Here is a 26,540-nt window from a genome sequence, read left to right as displayed (position 1 = left end):
AAGCTGTCCTGAAGAGAATCCACACATAGATAAATCCAGAGGGACCTTGACAGGCTGGAGAGGTGGGCACAAGCCAACCTCATGAAGTTCAATAAGAGCAAGTGCAGGGTCCTGCATCTGGGTCAAGGCAATCCCAGGCACAAATCCAGGCTGGGCAGTGACTGGCTGGAAAGCAGCCCTGAGGAGAGAGACTTGGGGGTGCTGGTGGACAAAAAGCTCAACATGAGCTCTCAGTGTGCACTTGCAGCCTGCAAAGCCAATGAGATCCTGGGCTGCATCAGGAGAAGTGTGGCTAGCAGGTCGAGGGAGGTGATCCTCCCCCTCTACTCAGCCCTGGGGAGACCCCACCTGGAGTACTGTGTCCAGTTCTGGAGCCCCTATTACAAGAGGGATGTGGAGGTGCTGGAACGTGTCCAGAGAAGGGCCACGAGGATGATCAGAGGGCTGGAGCACCTCTCCTATGAGGACAGACTGAAGGAGTTGGGGCTGTTCAGTCTGCAGAAGAGAAGGCTCCGAGGTGACCTAATTGTGGCCTTCCAGTATCTGAAGGGGGCCTACAGGAAGGCTGGGGAAGGACTTCTCAGGATGTCAGGTAGTGATAGGACTAGGGGGAATGGAATGAAGCTGGAGGTGGGGAGATTCAGGCTGGATGTGAGGAGGAGGTTCTTCACCATGAGAGTGGTGAAACCCCGGAATGTGTTGTCCAGGGAGGTGGTCAAGGCCCCGTCCCTGGAGGTGTTTAAGCCCAGGCTGGATGAGGCTCTGTCCAGGCTGATCTAGTGTGGGGTGTCCCTGCCCATGGCAGGGTGGTTGGAACTAGATGATCCTTGTGGTCCCTTCCAACCCTGAATGATACTATGATACTATGAAATAGTTCTAAGCAGTTTGGGCTAACAGAAACTGAAGATGACTGTGAGGAAGTTCAATAACCTGATGAAAGTGAGTGACTGAAGAATAAATTGGCAGAAGAAATTCCAATCTCACATAAAATGTACAAAAATGTTAATTTGCTTCACATGCTGAAGTCCTGGATAGGCTGCCTGGCCATTTCACACGGACAGGATATGGCCTGTATGCCCCTGTATACTGCTGTTGCCATAAGATAAACTTCCAAAGTTTTTTCTGTCTTCACCTGTCCTCTCAAACAGCACCAGCAGAACAGAATCTCTCTGGAAACCACTTGTGCTGATAAACTGTGTGAGCAGTTCAATGTAGAGATCCAGAAAAGAAAGGGTCTAAACAAACCCAGCAATCTAGCACTGGAAGGAGTAACCATGGGTCACTGTTACTGGGAAGAGAGAAGAACATTAATAGATGAAATAATAACAGTTTTCTACAGCTTATTTAGAGAGTAAGAACATAAAGTACAGAAGTAATTTCTGGGCAGATATTCAAGTTAATGGTGGGTGATCTCTTAATCTGTAACTAACACACTTTAGTTTTAGGATTAGTCAGGGTTTTAGACATACTCCTGTCCTTGAAGACTTCTGTTGTTTATAGGCCACCAGCGTTTTCAATCACATTCTCCATTTTCTAGTTGCCCAGGCATACTTTAAGAGACCGGAAGAAATATCAGACGCAATCAGACCCATAACAGTGGCATTCAGGCACCAGGATTGTTTATTTTTCCCATTTTTATTCACCTCAATAAATTAATTTTAATTACTTTTAATATGAGACAACTTCATTATTTTTCCTTAAGGAAGTTCAAATGTCACTAAAACTTCTTGACTGAAATATTTAAAAAATATTCACAAAATGAAAAATATCCACTAAGGACAAGTTACTCACTTTAAGTTAGCCAAAATTAAAACCAAATACTATGATATTTTTTAAAAAGTTACATGTAAGGTATCATTCTCCCTTGGCTGCACTACAGCTTTTGCCAAGAGAGTAAGTGAAAAAAGCCTATACAGTATTCCAGACTTTTCACAGGAATGTACCATTGCCTGAGCTAAGAAATGCACCCTTTCAAATTCCTCAGTTTTTCTTGATTACTTCAGTGTATCAGCAACTAGTATTATCTCTTCATTTTCAGATGATATGGACTGATTTTTTCTCTCTAAAAGCTGAAAGGAAAATACAAGCTTCCATTAGTTTTATACATAAGGTTAGGTTAGCCTCTACTTACTTAAGCACAATTCTGAGAATATTTCAACTTTGTTGCATAATTTGTAGAACTATTGCAATTCTTCATTTCTCAGCTGATAAGCTCGCCCTAGGTGGACGTAGCAGTAATATTTTAGCAACCTCACAAAGCCGACACATGATTTTTGCCTGCCTGGAATGAGACAGACAGAACGTGTTCTTTTTTCCCCAGTGCATTGTGCAGAGTACCACAATGAATAGAATAGAATAGAATAGAATAGAATAGAATAGAATAGAATAGAATAGAATAGAATAGAATAGAATAGAATAGACCAGACCAGGTGGAAGAGACCTTCAAGATTATCACGTCCAACCTATCAACCAATCCAACACCACCTAATCAACTAACCCATGGCACCAAGCACCCCATTAAGTCTCCTCCTGAACACCTCCAATGATGGTGACTCCACCACCTCCCCGGGCAGCCCCTTCCAATGGGCAATCACTCTCTCTATATAGAACTTCTTCCTAACATCCAGCCTAAACCTCCCCTGGCACAGCCTGAGACTGTGTCCTCTTGTTCTGGTGCTGGCTGCCTGGGAGAAGAGACCAACCTCCACCTGTCTACAACCTCCCTTCAGGTAGTTGTAGAGAGCAATAAAGTCACCCCTGAGTCTCCTCTTCTCCAGGCTAAGCAACCTCATCTCCCTCAGCCTCTCTTCATAGGGCTTGTGTTCCAAACCCCTCATCAACTTCATGTGAAGGAATTAACTTCCCTAAGGTGTTGAAACATGAGTACACACTAGTCTGAAGTGTAACTAATTGAACAGACCATGAGAAATTACTGAACATAACCTGATAAACTGCTGGACAAGAGAAAGGTGCAAAGTGATCTAGTCATCCAGTCTGACCTCCCTGCAGTCAGCAGGGACATCCCCAACTAAATCAGGCTGCTCAGGGCTTCATAGAGCCTTGCCTTGCATATCTCAATGGAAGGGGCCTCAACCACCTCCCTGGGCAACCTGTTCCAGTGTTCCACCACCCTCATAGTAAAGAACTTCTTCCTGATATCAACTCTAAATCTGACCTTCTCCAGCTTAAAACCATTGTCCCTTGCCTGTCACTACAGGCCTTTGTAAATGGTCACTCTCTGTTACTCTTGTAGGCCTCCCTGAGGTACTGAAAGGCTGCTGTAAGGTCTTCATGGAGCCTCCTCTTCTCCAGACTGAGCAACCCCAACTCCCTCAGAGGTGCCCCAATCCTCTGATCATTTTTGTGGCCCTCCTCTGGACCCACTCCATCAGGTCCATGTCCTTCCTATATTGAGAGCTCCAGATCTGTACACAGTACTCCAGGTGAGGTCTCACCAGAGCAGAGTAAAGTAGCAGAATAACCTCTGGACAGGCTGGCAATGCATCTTTTGATGCAGCCCAGGATGCGATTTGGCTTCTGGGCTGCAAGCACACACTGCTTGCTCATGTCCAGCTACTCATCATCAGCACCCCCAAATCCTTTTCCACAGGGCTGCTTTCTATCACCTCATCCCCCTGTCTGTATTGATAGTGAGGATTGTTCCAACCCAGGTGCAGAACCCTGCACTTGCTCTTATTGAACCTCATGAGGTTCACCTGGGCCCACCTATCCAGCTTGTCCAGGCCCCTCTGGATGACATCCCATCCCTCTGGTGTATTGACAACACAACACAGCTTGGTATCATCTGCAAACTTGCTGATGGTGCACTTGATCCCACTATGTCATTGACAAAAATATTAAACAGTACAGGTAATTTTCTCTGTTAATTCTTCAAAACATGGCAAAGAGAAAAGTTATTCTCTATGTTAAGTCCCTTATTTAAAAACTACCTGTGGTAGAGTCTTGTATGTATTTTTCACATTTAACATAAAACAGAAAGAGAACTTACCTCTGGATTTGTATTACTCAGCTCACAAAATGCATTTTTAGGTTCTGGGATTTGTGGAAATGCTGCTTTCCAACAGTCAGTTCTGGAGATCAGAAGAAATGGAAAAAAAATAGAAAAGTAACCAACATGTCAAAACCATTGCACCTCCGAGCCTGTATGTATGTTCCTCTTCCAGAATAGAACTGAAAAATCTACATCAACTCAGCACAGAATGAACACTAAGAAAAATCAGGAAAACACAAAAACTTTGGATGGTAATAGTTTTATTTTTCATTAAAGATTCACTTGCAGTTATTTTCTTTGGAAGGGAAAGGAACGCCCAATTGTCTTGCTCATTCTAGCGAATGTTGCAAATTCTTTACTGATAATTGCAGTCAACCTGCATGCTTGCAACACATTCAACAATCCAAGAAAACAGAAAACCTCTTGCGTAGACAGTCTACATTGCAAATATTCAGAGCAGCTGTACTGTTAATAGAAGTAATCACATGTAGTTGTTTTTCTTGCAATATTGACAGAGAGGTCCTGGAAAAATTGTGTGGCGCATCCAGGAAGGGACTTTGAACATCCCTGTATACTCTTCGTGTCACTCATTTGGATTGATTTGTACTATAATGTAAGTGAAAAAAAAGTATTATCTATACTATAAAGGACACCTCTACCTCATTTGTTAAGGCCTTGCAGATTTTTCACAAACCCATACAAAATAAAATAAATGCATAAATTAAGTTTACCTTTTGCAGAACAAAATCAAGACAGTTGCTGCTAAGAGTGTTGCAAATGCTACCACAAGTAAAATCCATAGTGGGGAAGAAATAATTTCTTTATTTCCTGAAACAGTCATAAAGTGTTATTATTAATAAAGTGGAACAGATGCACAACTGCATCAGTTGTCTGCTCTGGTGACTGACTGGTGAATGTCAGTCTCAAAGGTTTCTTTTGGAATAAAAATTAACTGTTTAATTTAGCACCACAGCCTGCTTGTCCATCCCCTGCAGTAAGCAGGTATGTGCTGCAGTTGCAAATGTGTACCATTTTGTACTCATTTCCGGTATCAGTGTTTTAAGAGATGTGTTAATTGTCTTCTTCCTCTTCTTCTCAGTAATGTGGAGGGAAACGCAATGTTCACCAATCCTTTATATATCTGTGTGTCCATAGGTGTTCAGCAATGTGTGAGGTAGACAGGACATCATTGGGGAAAGAGTAGCACAGATTTGTTCTTACCAAACTCAACAGGTGCACTCCATTCCCCCCAGGCTGAGCTCACCAGGCAGGCACTGCCAGCTGCTCTCATTTTCAAGAGGTACTTGTTTCTCATACTGGATCTTTGAAATGTGTGACTATTCCCTCCTTCCTAAAAACAGAGTAAAACAGAATTGTGTTTCTTTCTGGTCTAAGTGTTGATAATATGCAAGTTCCATTTACCAGTGAAACTTTTACAAGGCTAGAACAACATTACTCATTAAAGCAGATGAGTGTTTCAAAGCAGAAAAATCCTACATATGCATGCTTATTATGTATACATTATGTTCATATCTGTGTATGTCCTTCAAAAAATAATCAGTCACTCAGTAAATTTTGTTTAGCAGCTTTTTATCCTTTAAATCACATCCTATAATTTCTTGCTATATAGTCTGATCTATTGATAATTTCAGCACATTGACAGACGCAGAAAAATATCTTGAACTGTTTCATTTCAACACTGCTAAAATGATTTGAGGAATAAACTGTCTGCAGGCACCTCACTTTCCTCAGACAATGCATTATGACTGTTCAGGAAAAGCATAACTTTCCAGCTAAACCTGTAAAATATACAGAAGAACACAATACTTAGTGTTACTAAAATTTACTGACACATTCCTACTCTTGGATACTTTCAGGATAGAGATGGGATGTGCAAGCTGCAAATTAGAAGGAAGTAACCTCCAGTACCTGGAGGTATGATGTCCTTCATCCCAGAGGATCCCAAGAGGCTTTTGTGGTCTTTGTTTTTCATAAACAAAATTAAATTCCTAGGAAGTGTTTTCTCTGTGCTTCCTCTCTTTGCTGTGATAGATGTGTAAATTCAAATTCTAATCTGAATTTAACAGTTGACAATGCAATGTAAAAGGGAAGCTTTTCCAAAATATTTACAGAATAGCATTAAAATTCTGCCTTGAATGTATAAAAAATGGCATGTATCATAATGATTTAGCAGTTTGACACATCCATGACATTTAGAAACAAGGAACTACAAAATGTATGACTTTGATCATATACTGATGTAAAGGTGTTTGCATAACATATACTTTTCACAACTGGGTATAAAACTACCATCATAAAGAGAAAAAGCAGACTTACTTGTATACTTCTGTATTTGAGTTTTCCCTCAGGATTATCCTGTCAATTGAGAAAAAAAAAACCCAAAGTGTTATTTTTATGATTGCTTGCTTTGTGTGTATGTAAGTATTTTTTATAAGTAACTTATTGTATTATTTATTATTTTTATTTAATAAATAATTTTTATCTATTCTGCACTTTTCCTGCATTGCACTTTCTTAATTACCTTGCAGCTTGTTCAAAAGAACTAGTAATTTATCTAACATTTAGTATCATAGTATCATAGAATCATTCAGGGTTGGAAGGGACCACAAGGATCATCTAGTTCCAATCCCCCCTGCCATGGGCAGGGACACCCCACACTAGATCAGGCTGGACAGAGTCTCATCCAGCCTGGGCTTAAACACTTCCAGGGACGGAGCCTCAACCACCTCCCTGGACAACCCATTCCAGGGTTTCACCACTCTCATGGTGAAGAACCTCCTCCTCACATCCAGCCAGAATCTCCCCACCTCCAGCTTCATTCCATTCCCCCTAGTCCTATCACTACCTGAGATCCTGAGAAGTCCCTCCCCAGCCTTCCTGTAGGCCCCCTTCAGATACTGGAAGGCCACAATTAGGTCACCTCGGAGCCTTCTCTTCTCCAGACTGAACAGCCCCAACTCCTTCAGTCTGTCCTCATCTAACACATAATTCATATATAATACCAAGTTTATATGGTAGCTACACCAAGGGAAAAAAAAAAAAAAAAAAGATAAAAATCTGTGAAATAATCTTTTTAGTTTACATCTGGTGTTTCTATTTTACAATAAATATCACTATATTTAATTACAAATACTATGCAAATATTGTTTCCTTTTCCCTCAGATGAAAATATTGAGATCAGACATGTAACAGGTAATTTAGGCTGCCCTCTAACTGCTCTTTTGATCGAAGAAAATTCACTCATCCCTTCTGAATAGCCATAATAACTACCATGAAATATAGTGACCACGCAAACTGGTGGCTGCAGACTGTATCATCTCCAAGTTACATGGTTTTTCAAATAATTTTGCATTCTGTATTTCTCCATTTTAAAACCAAAATTCAATTAAAACAAACTTCCTTTATCAAATAACTGCATACTTGCTCATGTGGCACCTGAGCATGAGTTTAAAACATGTACTGCTTCTGGAATCTGCAGCTAAGCTCAAAGATCAGTATAGAAGAAAGTGCAACACTATAATCTTGGGGTTTTTTTATTTTCTCTTTTTTTAGAGGTGTATTAAAGGACAGTGTGTTAAAACCAAACCAACCAAACAAAGAAAGATGAAAGAGAAAATGTGTATTTCCTCCCTCAGGGAATGGTGGCATCAACCTACTAACCTGACCTCATGGAGATCTGTTGCTTGCCAGGGGCCAGGGTCTAGGATGCTGCAGGAGGAGTGCCAAACTAGTGAACTATTACCCCTTCCTGATCTTCTATGTGGACACCAACATTACAGCCAGGGGTAACCTGAATGGTTTTAAGGGTGAGTGCAAAGCTTTGGGGAATGGTCAAGGGCAAGGAAGCACAGATAGTGTCTCCTCAGTACATTCAGTGAGAGAAAGGCTTGAACAGAATGACCCCCATCCAGCAGTTCAACACTTCTCTGAGTGGCTGATATCATAGGCAGGCTTTGGCTTTTACAACACTGGGACCCTTTTACAGAAATGGAAACTATTAGAATAGAATAGAATAAACCAGGTTGGAAGAGACCTTCAAGATCATCACATCCAACCCATCATCCAACACCACCTAATCAATTAAACCATGCAACCAAGCACACTATCAAGTCTCCTCCTGAACACCTCCAATGATGGTGACTCCACCACCTCCCTAGGCAGCACGTTCCAATGGGCAATCACTCTCTCTGTGAAGAATTTCTTCCTAACACCCAGCCTAAACCTCCCCTGATGCAGCTTGAGACTGTGTCCTCTTGTTCTGGTGCTGGGTGACTGGGAGAAGAGACCAAACCCCACCTGGCTACAACCTCCTTTCAGGTAGTTGTAGACAGTAATAAGGTCTCCCCTGAGCCACCTCTTCTCCAGGCTAAGCAACCCCATCTCCCTCAGCCTCTCCTCATAGGGCTTGTGCTCCAAACCCCTCATCAGCTTTGCTGCCCTTCTCTGGACACTTTCCAGCAACTCAACATCTTTCTTAAACTGAGGTGCCCAGACCTGGACACATGACTCAAGGTGTGGCCTAACCAGTGCTGAGCACAGGGCAGAATGACTTCCCTGCTCCTGCTGACCACAGTATTCCTGATAAAGGCCAGGATGCCAATTGGTCCTCTTAGCCACCTGAGCACACTGCTGGCTCATGTTCAGCTTACCATCAACCAGTAACCCCAGGTTCCTTTCTACCTGGCTGCTCTCCAGCCACTCTGACCCCAGCCTGTAGCACTGCCTGGGGTTGCTGTGGCCAATATGCAGAACCTGGCACTTGGATGTATTAAATCTCATACTGTTGGATTCTGCCTGTCAGGGTCCCTCTGCAGAGCTTCCTATCCTCCAACCTGCCCCCAGCTTGGTGTCGTCTGCAAATTTACTGATGATGGACTCAATGCCCTCATCCAGATCATCAATGAAGATAATAAAGAGCATGGGGACCAGCATTGATCCCTGGGGTCACCACTACTGACTGGCTGCCAGCTGGATGTGGCACCATTCACCACCACTCTCTGGGCTCAGCCCTCCAGCCAATTCCTAACCCAACGCAGTGTGATCCCATCCAAGCCATGGGCTGACAGCTTAGCCAGCAGTTTGCTGTGGGGGACAGTGTCAAAGCCCTTGCTGAAGTCCAGGTAGACCACATCCACAGTCTTCCCCATATCCACCAGGCAGGTCACCTGATCATAGAAGGAGATCAGGTTGGTCAGGCAGGACCTGCCCTTCCTAAATCCATGTTGGCTGGGCCTGATCCCTTGGCCATCCTTCAGGTGCGCAGTGATTGTCCCGAAGATGACCTGTTCCATAATCTTGCCTGGCACTGAGGTCAGGCTGACAGGCCTATAATTCCCTGGCTCATCCAGCTGGCCCTTCTTGTGGATGGGCACCACATTGGCCAGCTTCCAGTCATCTGGAACCTCTCCAGTGAGCCAGGACTGCTGAAAAATGATGGAGAGTGTCTTGGCCAGCTCATCTGCCAGCTCTCTCAGCACCCTAGGATGGATCCCATCCAGTCCCATGGACTTGTGGGGATCCAAGCATCTGAGGAGATAGTTTCATAGTTTCATACAGGGTTGGAAGGGACCACAAGGATCATCTAGTTCCAACCCCCCTGCCATGGGCAGGGACACCCCACACTAGATCAGGCTGGACAGAGCCTCATCCAGCCTGCTCTTAAACACCCCCAGGGACGGGGCCTCGACCACCTCCCTGGACAACCCATTCCAGGGTTTTACCACTCTCATGGGGAAGAACCTCCTCCTCACATCTAGCCTGAATCTCCCCACCTCCAGCTTCATTCCATTCCCCCTAGTCCTATCACTACCTGAGATCCTGAGAAGTCCTTCCCCAGCCTTCCTGTAGGCCCCCTTCAGATACTGGAAGGCCACAATTAGGTCACCTCGGAGCCTTCTCTTCTGCAGACTGAACAGCCCCAACTCCTTCAGTCTGTCCTCATAGGAGAGGTGCTCCAGCCCTCTGATCATCCTTGTGGCCCTTCTCTGGACACGTTCCAGCACCTCCACATCCCTCTTGTAATAGGGGCTCCAGAACTGGACACAGTACTCCAGGTGGGGTCTCACCAGGGCTGAGTAGAGGGGGAGGATCACCTCCCTCGACCTGCTAGCCACACTTCTCCTGATGCAGCCCAGGATCTGATTGGCTTTGCGGGCTGCAAGTGCACATTGAGAGCTCATGTTGAGCTTTTTGTCCACCAGCACCCCCAAGTCTCTCTCCTCAGGGCTACTTTCCAGCCAGTCACTGCCCAGCCTGTATTTGTGCCTGGGATTGCCTCGACCCAGATGCAGGACCCTGCACTTGCTCTTATTGAACTTCATGAGGTTGGCTTGTGCCCACCTCTCCAGCCTGTCAAGGTCCCTCTGGCTGGCCTCCCTTCCCTCCAGCGTGTCTGCTGCACCACACAGCTTGGTGTCATCAGCAAACTTGCTGAGGGTGCACTCAATGCCACTGTCCATGTCCCCCACAAAGATGTTGAACAAGACAGGTCCCAGGACTGATCCCTGAGGGACTCCGCTTGTCACTGGCCTCCACTGGGACATGGAGCCATTGACAGCCACTCTTTGGGTGCAGCCATCAAGCCAGTTCCTTATCCATCTAGTGGTCCACCCATCAAACCCATGTGTCACCAGTTTGGAGACCAGGATGTGGTGCGGGACAAAGGCTTTGCTCAGGTCCAGGTAAATGACATCAGTTGCTCGCCCCTCATCTATTAATTTTGTCACCTGCTCATAGAAGGCCACCAGGTTGGTCAGGCAGGATTTGCCCTTGGCAAAGCCATGCTGACTGTTCCAAATCACCTCTTCACTATTCTTTTGAGCGAGTAGTGACTCCAGGAGGATCTGCTCCATGATCTTTCCAGGCACAGAGGTGAGACTGACTGGCCTGTAGTTCCCTGGTTCCTCCTTCTTACCCTTTTTGAAGATGGGGGCAATGTTTCCCCTTTTCCAGTCTGTGGGGACTTCCCCAGACTGCCATGACTTTTGAAATATGATAGAGAGGGGTTTAGCAACCTCCTCTGCCAGTTCTCTCAGTACCCGTGGGTGTATCCCGTTGGGTCCCATGGACTTGAACACTTTCAGGTTCTTCAGATGATCACGAACCTGATCTGCACTTACAATGGGCAGTTCTTCCTCCCCGTCCCTGGCATTGTCTTCCATAACATCAGGAGTGTGGCTAGAGGCCCTTGCAGTGAAGACTGAGGTAAAGAATTTATTAAGTACCTCAGCCTTTTCCTCATCACTTGTGACCATGTCACCATTTTCCTTTCTGAGGGGGCCCACACCTTCCCTAGTCTTCTTCTTCCCATTAATATACCTGTAGAAGTTCTTAGTGTTCCCTTTAATCTCCCTGGCTAGATTCAATTCAAACTCTGCTTTGGCTTTCCTAACCAGGACTCTTACTGCTCGGGCAGCTTCCTTATATACCCCCTGTTCTACCTGTCCTTCTCTCCACTTCCTGTAGAGTTTCTTTTTAAGTGATAGTGTGTCCAGTAGCTCCTTGCCCATCCAGGCAGGCCTCCTAGCATTCTTACCTGCTTTTCTATTTGTTGGTATACAGAGCTCCTGGACACAGAGGAGGTGGTCCTTGAATACTGACCAGATCTCTATCTACTTCTTCCTGGATCACAGGGAAACTATGCTGCTTCTTGTTACTCAAGGGAAGTTGTCCTGGAGGGCAAAGTTGCTGGTTGACCTACAAGGGCAGTTTCCTCAGAGCACTGAATTGTCCATTCTGATATGCAGAAAATTGAGTAAATAAGCCAGGTGAGCAAGGCAGAACATGAAGTGTGAGATCAAAGACAAAAGGAAAGTATGGAGTCAGGAAAGTGCAGCTGGTTTAAGTCTAGGAAGGGATGTGAACTCAAGAAAGGTTTTTATGAATGCACTGGCAGCAAAAAGGGAGATTAAGAAGTATGCAGACTTCTCTCTCACTGAGTTGGGGAAACCTAGTGACAAAAGACATAACAGAAGCTGAGGTTTTTTTTTTTCCTTTTTAGCTCAGTTTTACTGTCAAGATTTGCCTTCAGGTTTCCCAAGTATCCTGATCAATAATGCCTTAACTTGAAAAATGCTGAAGAAGTCAAAATTCTCAGCAAATCCAGTTTTTCAGTGTCAGACATGAAAAAATATGATTGAAATTCGGTTACTAATGGTGTTATCCTTATTTGTGTGCGTGTGTGTGCGTGTTTGTTCATTTGTTTTTTGTTTTGTTTGTTTCCTTCAAATGCAAACAATTTCCAGTTGTGCAAATTTAGTTAGAAAGGCTGACCTATAAGTTGGTCATAGCGCATTAGTGAGCCAACATAAGTTTATACCTGGCAGTAGTAAAGCAGTCAATTTTGCAATTCAGTAATTACTGGACCTTGATATAATTAGTAACATGAAACTTGCTAATAATTGTTAAAAGCAAAAAGCTAGGCTAAATGTGAATTACATATTCTCTACAAACCAAATATATTGGGTGTATTAAAAGACATTAAGAAGCATGTATTGCTTTGCTGCAATGAACTTTTATTCTGATGTCACACAGAGGTTTCTATAGGCTTTCTTTGCTGTAATGGCCAAGCGAGTCAGGGAAATAATGCAGTTTCCTAGCAGTTAGTTGGACTTACAGAAAAACTCATCTGTGTGGTAGCAAGCCCGATCTAGACTAAGAAATCCCAAAGAGCAGAAATATAAGCAACACTCTCCCGCTAAGGAGCTCAATCTGGTTGTAGCACTGGCCGTGTTTTCCTTTGTAGTCGCTATCTGCCACCCTGTGGTCATTTGACGCAATTCTGCCGCAGTTAAAATAGGTCTATTCTTGCAACAATCTCATTCTTTCCACAGTGCTGCAAAAAGACTTGTAAAGCCAAGGTTCGAATTAGACTTTCAGTAGCTTATGCGATTCCCTTTGTGTTTAGTCACACTGCCTTTCTGCTCTCATGTTTATTTGCCTTTTATTTAACATCATACGGTTTCAACTCATTGACCAAATGTGTTGCTTATATATAATATCTGGATAAGCTGTTTACATTTCATACACAGAGAAATTTCATTCACTTCCATCAATGTGGGGGGGGGGTGTGTGTGTGTGCAAAATGACATTGTAGTTACAACCACAAAGGAATGTGGTGCTACATACAAGGGACTTTATTTTCCTTTCACCTATTTATGCTGGTAAATACAAACATATGTATTAAACGTAGGTGAAGAAACCAATCTTACCTTGTATTTCATGTTGATTTCATATCTAAAACACTTGTCTATGTTAGAATGACTTATTTGTGGTCGTTGCCACTGAATTAGGCAATCACTTTTAATTTTGTCGCAGATGACAGTGATATTTGATGGAGGCATGAGTTTTTCTGAAATGATATTACCAAGAGTTCAAATAATTAAGATTTTCTGCATTGTTTTTCTTTTCTTTTGTTTGTTTTGTCTTTGATAGGAGAGATTGTAATTGCAACTAACACCTTTAAGAATAAAGATAGGAACAATGTTAGAAATAATTAGATGACTGGGGGTGCTGATTGACAGCCGCCTAAACACGAGCCAGCAGTGTGCCCAGGTGGCCAAGAAGGCCAATGGCATCCTGGCCTGCATCAGGAATAGTGTGGCCAGCAGGAGCAGGGAAGTCATTGTGCCCCTGTACTCTGCATTGGTTAGGCCGCACCTTGAGTACTGTGTCCAGTTCTGGGCCCCTCAGTTTAAGAAGGACATTGAGACACTTGAATGTGTCCAGAGAAGGGCAACAAGGCTGGGGAGAGGCCTTGAGCACAAGCCCTATGAGGAGAGGCTGAGGGAGCTGGGATTGTTTAGCCTGGAGAAGAGGAGGCTCAGGGGTGACCTCATTGCTCTCTACAACTACCTGAAAGGTGGTTGTAGCCGGGAAGGGGTTGGTCTCTTCTCCCAGGCAACCAGCACCAGAACAAGGGGACACAGTCTCAAGCTGCGCCAGGGGAAGTTTAGGCTTGAGATGAGGAGAAAGTTCTTCACCGAGAGAGTCATTGGAATGGGCTGCCCGGGGAGGTGGTGGAGTCACCATCCTTTGAGGTGCTCAAGAGGAGATTGGACGTGGCACTTGGTGCTATGGTCTAGTCATGAGGTTTGTGGCGACAGGTTGGACTAGATGGTCCTCGAGGTCTATTCCAACCTTAGCGATACTGTGATGCTGTGATACTGTGACTGAAGTTTTTTTAATCCTGTCCCCAGCATTAGAAAAAAGACAGACTAAGCCAGGAAACATGACTTAAGAGCAGAATAAGGGTGCTTTATCACAGAATTATAGAATCATAGAATCAACAAGGTTGGAAAAGACCTCAGAGGTCATCAAATCCAACCTATTACCTAACACCTCGTGACTAACTAAACCATGGCTCCAAGTGCCACGTCCAATCCTTTTTTGAGCACCTCCAGAGATGGTGAATCCATCACCTCCCTGGGTGTGGCCGGTTGACGTTGCCCCCTTAAGAAAGGGAACATGGTGGACGGAAGTTGGTAAACGGAAGGAATAGTCTAAACTAATTTCATTGGACGAGTGGGAGGAAGCACCTTCTGAAGTGGGAGTGAAGTGGACATTTCCAGCACTTCTCAGTCAGTCTTGCTTCCGCCTTTGCTTCGTGCAGCAGCTTTGCCTGTGCTGGGCTTTCTGCCAAGGCCTCGGCCTTGAAATCCAGACACCAGGCCTGTATACTAACTCCCTTCCAATTAACACGAACTGCTTCTAACTTTTTTTTCCTCTCTTTCCTTTCTCTTTCTATCCCATTCTGGGGAAAGGGGGGGAGAGAGGGGAAAGCGGAGGTGGGGGACCCCTCTCTGCCGAGAGGGGTTACTCTCATTTCTGTGTTACTCTGTTGTATATCTTTGTATATATTGTAGATATTGTAAATTTGTAAATAATCCCCTGCATTCTCTACATTGCTTTGTAAATATAGCTCCACTGCTTTGCTAATTCAGCTTGTGAGGTTTTTTTTTTCCTTTCCCTTCAATTTTCTTTTTCCCTTTACCTTACAAGGGGGAAGGGAGGAGGCTTCTCGGCCTTACCTTCCACCCACCACACTGGGCAACACATTTCAATGGCCAATCACTCCTTCTGTGAAGAACTTTCTCCTCACCTAGAGCCTAAACTTCCCCTGGAACAGCTTGAGAATGTGTCCTCTTGTTCTGGTGCTGGTTGCCTGGAAGAAGAGACCAAACCCCACGTGGCTACAACCTCCCTTCAGGTAGTTGTAGAGAGGAAAAAGGTCTGCCCTGAGCCACCTCTTTTCCAAGCTAAGCAATCCCAGCTCCCTCAGCCTCTCCTCATAGGGCTTGTGCTCCAAACTCCTCACCAACTTTGTTGCCCTTCTCTGGACATGTTCCAGCAACTCAACATCTTTCTTAAATTGAGGGGCCCTGACTTGGACACAGGACTCAAGGTGTGGCCTAACCAGTGCTGAGTACAGGGGCACAATGACTTTCCTGCTCCTGCTGGCCACACTGTTCCTGATACAGGCCAGGATGCCATTGGCCTTCTTGGCCACCTGTGCACACTGCTGTCTCATGTTCAACCATCTGTCAACCAGTACCCCCAGGTCCCTGTCTGCCTGGCTGCTCTCCAGCCACTCTGACTCCAGCCTGTAACACTTCATGGGGTTGTTATGGCCAATGTGTAGAACCCGGCACTTGGATGTGTTAAATCTCATGCCGTTGGACTCTGCCCATCTGTCCAGCCTGTCGAGGTCCCTCTGCAGCGCTCTCCTACCCTCTAACAGATCAACACCTGCCCCCAGCTTTGTGTCATCTGCAAAGTTCCTGATGGTGGACTCAATTCCCTTGTCCAGATCATCAATAAAGGTATTGAATAGTATTGGGCCCAACACTGATCCCTGGGGGACACCCCTAGTGACTGGCCGCCAGCTGGATGTGATACCATTCACCACCACTCTCTGGGCTTGGCCCTTCAGCCAGTTTCTCACCCAATACAGAGTGCTGCTGTCCAAGCCACTATCTCATGCTCTCTGAACCCTCTGAACCCTAGACAGCCTTCTACCATCTCATCTCCCACCAGCCCTTCTCTATTTGAGAACAACAGGTCAAGGAGGGTCTGACCCCTGGTAGGTTCACTTAACAGCTCCATCAGGAAGCTGACCTCCATACACTTTAAGAACCTTCTGGACTGCCTTGTCTCTGCTGAGTTAAGTTCCCAGCAGATATCTGGCATGTTAAAGCCACCCACAAGGACAAGATCTGATGATCTTGAGACAGCCTCCAGTTGCTTATAGAATAATTCATCAACCTCTTCATCCTGGTTGGGTGGTCTATAATAGACTCCAACCATGATGACAGTTTGGTTAGCCCTCCCTCTGATTTTAACCCATAGGCACTCAACCCTTTCATCTTCTACCTCAAGTTCTGTGGCATCAAGTGATTCCCTAACACAGAGGGCTACCCCTCCTCTTCTTTTCCCTTGCCTGTCTCTCCTAAAGAGTGAGACAGAGCAAGGTAATACTAACCCTAAATTAGGAAATCCAGGGATAACTTTTTTCTTCAAGACTCCTCACCTGATGCTTTTATGACATGATAGTGTTACTTGTTTTGTGTTGTGAAATACACAGCTTATTCCCCCCACTAAAAAATAGTCATAAAAATTTAAGAATCTAGACACACTTCCAAGAATCTAGACAACTTCTTTATGTCTCCTCTAATATCACAGATGCCAGCAAATATATGAGACCTTTTATATTTTGATCATTGACAAGGACTTGATTATTGTAACAGCAAAAGGCAGACACTAATGTCAGAAGGGATGATAAAAGGCTGAAAACTCAGTTTCAGCTAAACTGCTACTTTACATCAATATTTAGAGGCAGGAGTGATCTATTGGTGATGGTTTATTGGTAAAAGAACAGTCTTGTTTCCACTCCATATTCCACTTTCCCTATTACCACTCAATCCCCTCTCCTCATAGAATGAAGCCTTGTTTGTCTATTTTTGGAGGCAGTACCAAAATACTTTGTCACAGCTAAAGCAATTCCTTCCAAGGAGAGCACGACATGTGAAAACCTGGGGTATTTTCTACACATAATTATTTCTTCAACCAAGCTTGTGATGCTGTTGTATGCTACCGTCACTGGCACTGAGAAGGAGAAATCTGTGCTCAGATAAATGACTGAAAAACCTCCTCTGTTGAAAGGTCTTTGACCATTATTGAAAGGACAGTAGGAGGAAGTACAATTTCTTGAGATCTGTGGACCTTGCTGGAGAAAGAGCTAAACCCAGTAAAAGTAGATTGCTAAAGCACCTGAGGTGGGCTGCATCTGTGGAGCTTTCCTATTTAATTTCCATCATTGCCCTTTTGCTTGGGGAATAGGTTGTCTCAAAGAGGCTATAGTCTCTTGACTGCATGTGAGACAGTGTACTTTGTTCTTTCTCAGAGATAAATGCTCTGCCACCCTCACAAAATAATGAAAACAAATTAAAAAAAAATTACTTACCAATTGTATACAGTTGTATATACTCATCACAGAACTGGATTAGGGAGTCTTTGCTAGACCCATTCACCAGGAAGTAAGCTTTTTCAATCTCTATGCTCACATTTTTAAATATACATCCTGTGTTTCTGCCATGTTCACCTTTAATATAAAGCTCACATTCCGTTACGTCGACATCTCTGTATGTAGAAAAGTGTTTTAGTTAAACATGGGCAGCATGATGTGTTGAATGAGAATCCAGGCTTCCCTAGACTCAAGCATGCCTACTCACCTTGAGTTCTGCCAGTAGAGAAAATATTGGGTATCTGCTGGAGCCTCCCTGCCTGCTTGCCAAGTGCAGTTCATGAAAGAAATGTTATAAATCACACAGGAGAAGTTTTCAATAGCTGACCCATTCTTGCCTGCAAACACAGGAATATCCATGATGAGGGAAAATTGTGTGACTCCACCAAGCTGGAGGATCCATGCTCAGGTATGTTAGACACCTGCAGCTCCAGCTGGTTGTTGATTGGATTAGGAAGAACTTGATTAATTTCAGGTAGTAACACTGGAAGGTGTTTACACTGACAGATTCAATGAGGAATTTGTCATGGACTAATCCTCAAAAAATAAGATTACAGATGCATCTTGATAGAACAAGATTCAGGGGAGCCTGAACTGCTCTAGTACAGGCTGACACCTAAAGTGTCTGCCCCTGTATGGTAGGTACAACCACCCTGACAAACACAAAAATTCTGACAGACACCTGACAAAAGGCTGAGGCTTGTTAGGAGATGTAAATGATCAACTTAACACCTCATAGACATTGTTCTATGTGGTTGGCCCTTCAACTAATTAAAACTGACCACAGTACACTCTTGACTTTGGGTATAAATGGAGTCCTGTCACAGAACCTTTTTAAATTGGTGTCCATGCAGCAAGTGGTTCGATGCCCTCTCCTTAGAATGGGATGCCATCTGAGGATACTTCCACAGATTAATTGCTCATGCCTCCTTTGGTGAGTGTATATTTTGGTTACCCCTTTTGAGTGCATGTATGCACATTTTGTTTCGTCTTTATAGTGTAATGGGTTGGGGCAGACCCCCTCCCCACCTAGGGCAGAAATAATGACTCAGACAAACGGATTGCAAAAATATGGTAGAAAGTTTAAATAGAAAACCAAAAAAAGCAACAATGAAAGTTTTACAGAGAACCACAAGCACTGTGACAAAAGAGAGAAATCCCAGAACATACCCAAGAATGTCCCATCCCCACCTGGAGGTACACCTAACCCCGCCCCCCAGGGCTCTTTCTCCCCCCCCCAACATAGCCTTGGGCCTGGGCAGGCCCAAGGGAGGCAGCTCACACCACTTTACCTAGGCAGCAGCAGACGATGAAAGAGGAAGTGAAGACCCCACACTGATGTATTATAGGGGAGCAGGGCATTATGGGAATGAAATACCTGGCTTCCTGTGACCACCCCCTGGGCTGGGTCCACCCTTTGGGACCTCCCAGATGTGGTCTGCGCAGTGGCATCCAGGCCAGCACCCAGCCTAAACCACCACATATAGAAAGAATACTCCTTACATCTTAATGTTAAAGCTTAATTGGTTGTGCAGTACTGTATTTCTGACTGACATCCAAATCTGTATTTTAGTTATGTTTGAAGGACTGATGAGTAATTTTGGTTACAATAAATTCACATTTGGGGTGGCTGCTGCTGTCGGCTTTGTGGGGTTCTCCACAACACCCTGTGCTTTGAACTGTGCCTATTCTAAATGAAATACTGCTGCCACAATGCCAGAAATTGAAACATTTGCCTGTCATACTTCAGCCTCTTGCTGTAGCATTTGTATTTAAACTATATTCTTCTATACCCTCTGAAATGAGTAGAAAGCATGAGGAACTTTGGCCAAATGGATAAAAAGAGATTTGAACTCTAGAGGAAGAGATCTTTGCTAAGGCAGAAGTAACACATGAACAGGAAAGTTAATAATCCCAAGAGGGCAACTTCATTATTTGCTGTGAAGTATTTCTGCAGCTTATGGAGGCCAGTGAAAGATAAAACTACTTCACTTAATAAACATAATGTTTGCAAAATAGGAAAAGCTGTAACTGTATAAGCAAAGAAAATGAATTAATTTGAGGCAAAAGTTACTTTTTCATATAGTCACGACATTTCACATGTAATCATTTACACAAGATCTGATTTCTAGATTTCTTGGCTATTTGGTTTTGAATTGGAGCTGAAGTCTGAATCTTATCTGCAGCTGAATTTGAAAAGAAAACAAAAAAATAAGGGCTTCTACATGTACACTAGTCAGGAAAAAAAGTTTAAAGGACGTTTATTGACACTAATAAATAATACAGAACAAATGACAGCTGATATTGAGAAGTCTGAGGTACTCAACAAATTTTTGCCTCAGTGTTTACTGGCAGTCATTCTTCCCACATCCCTGAAGGCCCTGAATGTCAAGGTGGGTGACTAGGTGAATGGAGTCCTTTCCATCATAAGAGAGAATTAATTTTCAGATCACCTAAAGAATGTAAGTCCATTGGACACAATGAGATGCTTCCTAGAATCCTGAAGGAACTGACTATTGTGGATTCCAGGCCACTCTATCATATTTTAAAAAATCATGGTAGTCAGGTGAAGTACCAGTCATAGGAGGAAAGTGAATACAGTACCTTTTATTTATTTTTTTTCTCTTTTTCTTACTATAACAGTGAAAATTGTTCAGGGTGAAAGATGTTAGTGTGAAACTGTCCCCTGGACTTTTAACTTCTGATATGTCTGCTTCTATATCATCTGGCCATCTCTCAGTTCTGGGAGGAAAGTCTAGATGGACCCCTCAAGCAGTCAGAGAAATACTCAAATAAACAGTAGCAGATGCCCTTGGGTTGTGGAAATGTTGAAGGTCAGGTTGGATGTGTCCTTAAGCAACCCAACCTAGCAAAAGATGTTTCTGCTTATGACAATAAAGTTGAAATAGATTATCTTTAAAAGTTCATTTCCAAACCATACAATTCTATGATTGTTTGAACCTGCTTTGCCCTCAAGAGCCATGTCATACTGTGTCTTCACAGACTTCTATGTCACAGCAGTTAGCCCTGAACAAACATATCACTGCATCTCCAGTGACCCTGAATGATTATGTCTTGGTTTCAGTTAAGTCAGTAAGGACCCAGGTATATAATTCAGCCTGTCTTTTGTACTTAAAAGCTTGTCATCTGCACAGAATGAGATATGGCTCACTGAGGTTCCTCTGAAAACAGTAGCAGAATCATACATTTCAGTCCCATCAAGACTATGATTTCACATGAGTCTTTTGAAGGCAAGAATTTCACAACAACAGATATATATATATGCTTCAGCAGAAAGATAGGTCTCAATAAAATCTAGAAAGGACTGCTAAAACATAGAAATCTTATTCCTAATGAGAATATTTCCCCCCTCAGTTATCTGAGGATATGAAAGAAACAGAAGAAGTGCAGCAATTTATCTCTGCTAAAAATTTGCATAGCAAATTTACTATTATAGTCTTGGTAAAATCTCCTGCAGTTACTGAACGCTAGTCCTCAGTGAAATTCATGCTGCTCATTTAACTCAGTTCCATTTTCCACCAATTCAAAAACAAATTTCTAACAGGTCAATGAGACATCTCTGCTGCAAGTGTCACGTGATAGAAAGAGAAAAGAACAGGACTGATTCCCACAAATTTAAATGCAGAGGTTATTTACTTGGCATTTGTAAGACTTAATCACAACTATCGGTGGTGGTAAGCATATTATACTCCACTTCAGATGACTGCCCCATGGAAGTATTATACTTACAGTCTGTGCAGCACCAACCAACACACAGCTGGGTGATCAGCAGCATCCACTGGGTCATGAAGATGAGTGCAAAAGGAGCAACCATCTCTTCCTTCTTGGAGACAGAGAACAGTGAAACTTGCTCAGGTTTGAAGTACGAACCACTCTCCCCTAAATTTGTATAGTCTGGCCTGCTCATGTGCTTGCTGGTAGTGGTTTGAAGTAGTCTCTAGCTTAGATGCTAATAGTGAATAGGAAAATCCTAGAGACTTCTGAGTGTAAGATAAATAGTGTAAGGGATTTGATACAGATAATAATAATAGATAGGTTAATATAATTCCATTAGTGTATTCAAAACCTTATATTTTGCATCGTAATTTATTTGTTGTCTTTGCCTGCTCACTCTTTGCTGCTCCACCTCAGCTTCAGGCTGTGCTATCCTCACTCTGACCTTGGGCTTCTCTATTTTTACTTCTCTAAAGGTACAGCACATGTGGCTGTACAGGTTTCTTTGTCCCTGAGAGGGGACAGGGCAGGGACCTGTGCAAACTGTTAAACTGTGTATATATATGTAAATACACGCCATACGTGTTTATTGCCTTTTAAACTGTTATGTTTAGTTTCTTTTGTAAATACAATTCCATTTTTACTTCTGAGTGTGGTGAGATTTGCTCTCTGGGGCAGATTTCCCAAAAATAAGTTATTGGGGGGATTTAATTCAAACTGCTTCTACATCACCTGGCCATCTTTTGTTTCTGGTGGGAGGAAAGATCAGGTGATTTCTCAAGCAGTCACAGAAATGGTCAAATAAACAGTAACAAAGTTGAAGAAGTTGTCCTTCTCCATAACAAAACAACTTGTGTGGTGATTCATAAAACTGGTGATCTCGGGAGCCCTGCATAAATGTTACACACAGACATTTGATGACTGTTATCTCAAAGTATAAAGACTATTTATCTGCTATATTCAAAGGCTAGGATGAACAGGCACCAAGCAGGTGGGTAAACAGTTGCAAACTGAAAATACCAAAATGAGGCACAGCAATATCAGTCATCTTGAATTACCCAGTGGTGCATATGGAAGGTTTGGTGAGAGCACTAATTCACTTATTGCCAAGGACTTTTTTGAGTATATTCTTAAAAACGGATCTAGGACTGATGTCTCAAATTCTACAAATCTGTTATTAAACTCATCCAAAAAAATCTAAACTGTGGTTAGGACCTTTCTAAGCAGGCAGTGGATACTTTATGTACAAAAAACTTCATTCTACTTAGATCCATATATTCCTCTGGCAGCTTTTTTAGAAATCACCCCTCCAGCCCTGGGCTTCATAGAACCACACTGAATACCTCAGCAAACAGAAGGACAAAAAAGAACCTACCTTCTATTTCAAAATGTCTTTATCTTGTTTATCTTTCCATCATAGTTTCCAGGGTCAGAGATAATGGAAAGATTCACATTTTAAATGTGAATTGCTATGGTTTTGTAGCTATAAATAGGGCTGTCTCCCTTGTTGCTTGTGATTTGGGGAACTGTTCTACTGTCGGAAGTGTTGCAAAATACAGTGTTCATCACTTCCCTCTTAATTCTTACCAAATTCATGTGGTTGCACAAGTCATGATTTCACATAGCATGAACAAGCTGTTAGCTGGTTAAATTTTCCTTTCTGTTGTACAGAGTCTGCTGGTGCTTGAGAACCCAGTGAGTGCACAAAAAACTGTTATTTTATATGAATTTCTCTCTCGCCCCAAGTAATACTGAGTAGTAAAAGGATCTCTCAATACAAACCACCTATGTGGGCTGTAGGCAGTGGGCGCTCCCCATGAAGGGCAGTTGGGCAGAGCCTGTTAGGGTCTATCCCACCCTTAGCTAAGAGCAGGGCAATCAGGGGGCAGTCCCTTTTGAACAGTCCCATGAGTGAAATTAAAGCATAAACAAGGTCACAGATCAAGATGAGAGTATTTATTAAAGAGAGGGAAAATGGAGCAAATGAAACAAAGAAAGGAAGAAAGGAAAATGAGAGAGGAGGAGAGAGAGAATGGAAAAAGAGAGAGCTGGAGAGATAATTACCACTCCAAGGTTCTTCTTTGGTGCACACATGGACTTCCAGGGGGTCTTCCTACAGGAGTCATTGCTGAACACCCTCCACCCCTCTTTGCTGTCCATTGCCCACCACATCCCCTGGGCAGTTGCTGTGCTGGTGATAGAGATGACACATCAGGCACAGGTTGTTCAAGATGATCTTATATTTGTTGAGACACTTCTCAATTCTTAATGAAATCACCATGATTACCAGGTGATTTGCATTCAGAAGAGGATTTCCTCAGGCCACTTCATGGCTTCAACAAAGATGAGAGAGAGAAAAGAAAAAAGAAAAAGGTTTCAAGAAAGATAAAGAAGTTTTATACAATTTTTACAATAGACATAGGTTTTGATTGGCTAATGACATGAATCTGTTTTACACCATCAGTAGATACAAATTTCACATTGGTTATCACGTGTTGAATCGGTTGCATAAAACGGGGAATTATGCAAGGCAAAAAGAGTAACAATGCCAAACCACATAGCAAATAGAACAAAATTAATTTAATCCATGGTCCTCCTGGAATCCAGGAGAATAAGTCTGTATTCCAACCCTCCCAGTTCTGTCCAGCCAATCCTTCAGTTGGAACTAAAGTGAGTTCACTAAAATTTAGGTAAAGCTTCCTTGTGGATCTGATGAATCTGATTTCTGCTGAGGTCGAGGATACAAGGGGAGGACAGCCCTTGAAAGGTATCTTCTGGGATTTCATGGTCTCAATTATGCTGTAAGGAAATTTCTTCCAAGGAATAGCAGCCTGTAAAACTTGAGAGATCTTTTACATTGTTATAACACAAGTCTCCTTCTGATGATCCATCAAGGCACCTTGATCTCGGTGACTGGAATCTGCAGCATTAGAGTTTAAATAAGAATAACCACCCCAAAACACACAGCACTGGTAAAAAGATGGCACAGAGAGTGTTTTGCAAAATTCTTTGTTTCAAAAAGCATCTCCATGACATTTTTGCCTTTTTCAATAGGGTGCTGGGTTTCTTGGGGATGTCACACCATAAAATCAACAGTTGTACCCCAAAATATTCTTCCCCAGGAAAATACACATTTAAACTTTATGAGAATCCCCTTACTCTATCCTACAACCTCTTGCTACGTCCTTCTCTGTGCACTTCCTTCATGGGAGAGCGAAAATGTGAATCTGGACTCCCACTTGCTTTGTCCTCAAAGTAAGTCTCAGACACACACACATCTTGGGGTTCTCAGCAATGCAGTAGTCCCACTGGGATACTTTCACTACACACCAATCCTGCCCAACTACTCCATAAAAATGTCTCCATTGAAAGTCGGGAAGGAGACGCAGTTCTTTTGAAAATTCACATTAGGAAAATTTAAGACAAAAATGAGATCATATACCAAGATGAAAGTATTTTTTTCTTGTAGACAAAACAGAGAAAGAAGGAAAATAAAAGGGAAAGAGAAAGAGAGAATGGAGAAAGAGACAGCAGGAAAGACAATTAGCGCCTGATAGTCCTCCTTTGGTGGTAGGGGGAGGAGAGACATCCCCAGCTTCTGCCATCTTCTGCCTCCTCTATAATGTCCCCAGTAATGTTTCCCCCCAGTAAGCTGCCACAGCCCAGGGCTTTTATACTGTTAGATCCACCTGGCCCACATTAAAAATGCATACATGGACTTCCAGGGGGTCTTCCTCCAGGGATTGTCACCGAATAACCTTCACCCCTCTTTGCTGTCCACTCTCCACCACACCCCCTGGGCAGTTGCTGTCTTGGTAGACAGAGATGACACATCAGGCATGGGTCATTCAGGATGATCTTAGTTTTGTTGAGACACTTCTCAGTTCTTAATATAATCACCATGATCACCAGGTGATTTACATTCAGGAGAGGATTCCCTCATGGGCCCACTGCTGGGCCTAGCTTGGAGGGTGCCATGGAAGGGGAGGGTTGTGGGGAGCTGGAGACTGGCCTGATTATGGCTTTGCTGGTAGAGGGGCTGAAGTGCCCTGACATGGAGTCGTAGGACCTGGGCAGGGTAGCAGGAGCCTTGCGGGGACTAGTCAGGGATAGTCTATGCAGGCAGGCAAGGCAAAACCAATGCAAGATGTAAAAGGTCCTTAAGTTTGTGAAAAAGAGGGTTTCAAATCTTGGATGTGAAGTCTTCAAATAAGACAGATCAGTATTAAAAATTTTATTCTGGGTTTATTCTCAGTCCATTTCCTCTAATGTAAAAAATCAAGACACAAACCACTGCAAAACTAGACAAAAAATTGCAAGTAGTAAACATTCAACAACAAAAAGCCACTCCAGGGCCTGCTGCTGAGCATTTGTTCCCTTTTCAGGTCACAGCTGTGCATTTTATAAATGAGAGAGTTGTTATAAATAGTATAAAACATTGAAACCTCCCCTATACCCTGAAAGGCTTTGATTCACATAAAACAATGTAATTTACTTAACATAGAGATTTATATTACACATAAAGTAATTTCATTTCTTCATGTTGAAATTGAAGCATCACTAGAAAATACGTATATGTTAACATTTTCCTCTTTAAAACCATCAGGTCTGTCCTGCCAGAATTAAAAATTAATCAGAGACAACTGTCCATGTGCTTCTCTACCATTCCCATTTCTTGCCTGCTGTAATTGGGAAATGTTTGCTGCTGCTCAGCAACTTTACAGGTTGCTCCAGGATTCACCTTCCTAAACCCTGTCATTCTCTTTATTGAAATATGGAGTGATATAACTGTATCAGCAGTAGTTCATATATCAGTGCGACAGTTTCAGGCTACGACTTTAAAAGTTAGCTGCAAAGTTTGAGCAGAAAAGTGGAGAAGTATAAACAATTCACAGTTGGGTGTAAAAAGGAAAACAAAAGATTATTCTAAATTAATTTCATTGGCCAGATGTGAGAGGTACCCCTAGCAATATCTCACATCCCATTTCATTCCTTTCCCCTTTTCTCTGGCTGGTGCTTCAGGCTGCTTCACTGGAAAAGGACCTTGTCTGCTAACCTTGAGATAAGAAAGATGCTTTGAGCTAACAGTACTCTATAATGTCTTTTTTTCTAAGTAGAGGAAAAGGTGGGGGGGGGGCGAGGTTAGGGGAGAGCTGGAGCAGTTACCCCCACTCCTTTTGGAATCCCAGAAGGGTGGTTCACTGGGGGTTTCTGTGCTGCTTTCTGACTGTAAATACCTGTTAAATATTGCAA

At 43.1% G+C, this 26,540-nt stretch overlaps 1 protein-coding gene across 2 annotated transcripts; it reads right to left on the bottom strand.

Annotated features, from left to right (window-relative positions):
* Positions 1-1,604: 1,604 nt before the first annotated feature.
* On the bottom strand, positions 1,605-22,762 carry LOC137441454 (granulocyte-macrophage colony-stimulating factor receptor subunit alpha-like). 2 transcript variants are annotated; one of them, XM_068139125.1, is made up of 10 exons: positions 22,663-22,762; positions 21,303-21,396; positions 17,761-17,890; positions 17,493-17,668; positions 13,243-13,382; positions 6,350-6,388; positions 5,234-5,363; positions 4,744-4,840; positions 4,010-4,091; positions 1,605-2,069 (listed from the first exon to the last, which is right to left on the bottom strand). In XM_068139125.1, the coding sequence occupies exons 2-10, from the start codon at positions 21,385-21,387 to the stop codon at positions 1,995-1,997; spliced, it is 954 nt and encodes a 317-aa protein (XP_067995226.1). In that variant the 5' UTR covers positions 21,388-21,396; positions 22,663-22,762; the 3' UTR covers positions 1,605-1,994. The 2 variants fall into 2 exon arrangements, with proteins under 2 accessions (XP_067995226.1, XP_067995140.1); XM_068139039.1 differs by having other exon boundaries at positions 21,303-21,393.
* Positions 22,763-26,540: the final 3,778 nt, after the last annotated feature.

Source organism: Melanerpes formicivorus, unplaced genomic scaffold, assembly GCF_026170545.1.
Source record: "Melanerpes formicivorus ecotype bairdi unplaced genomic scaffold, bMelFor1.0.p_v2 SCAF_1, whole genome shotgun sequence".
NCBI lineage: Eukaryota > Metazoa > Chordata > Aves > Piciformes > Picidae > Melanerpes > Melanerpes formicivorus.
Note: the sequence above shows the minus strand (reverse complement) of the source record. Positions and strands in the feature narration are given on the sequence as shown.

Excerpts from the sequence above, each read along its gene's own strand:
- LOC137441454 (XM_068139125.1), bottom strand. The coding sequence starts at position 21,387 with ATGGTTGCTCCTTTTGCACTCATCTTCATGACCCAGTGGATGCTGCTG. Across the intron at positions 17,891-21,302 it reads TGGTTGGTGCTGCACAGACT|GCAAGAATGGGTCAGCTATT; the intron begins GTAAGTATAATA and ends CTGTGTTTGCAG. Across the intron at positions 2,070-4,009 it reads TGAGTAATACAAATCCAGAG|CTTTTAGAGAGAAAAAATCA; the intron begins GTAAGTTCTCTT and ends TTTTCCTTTCAG.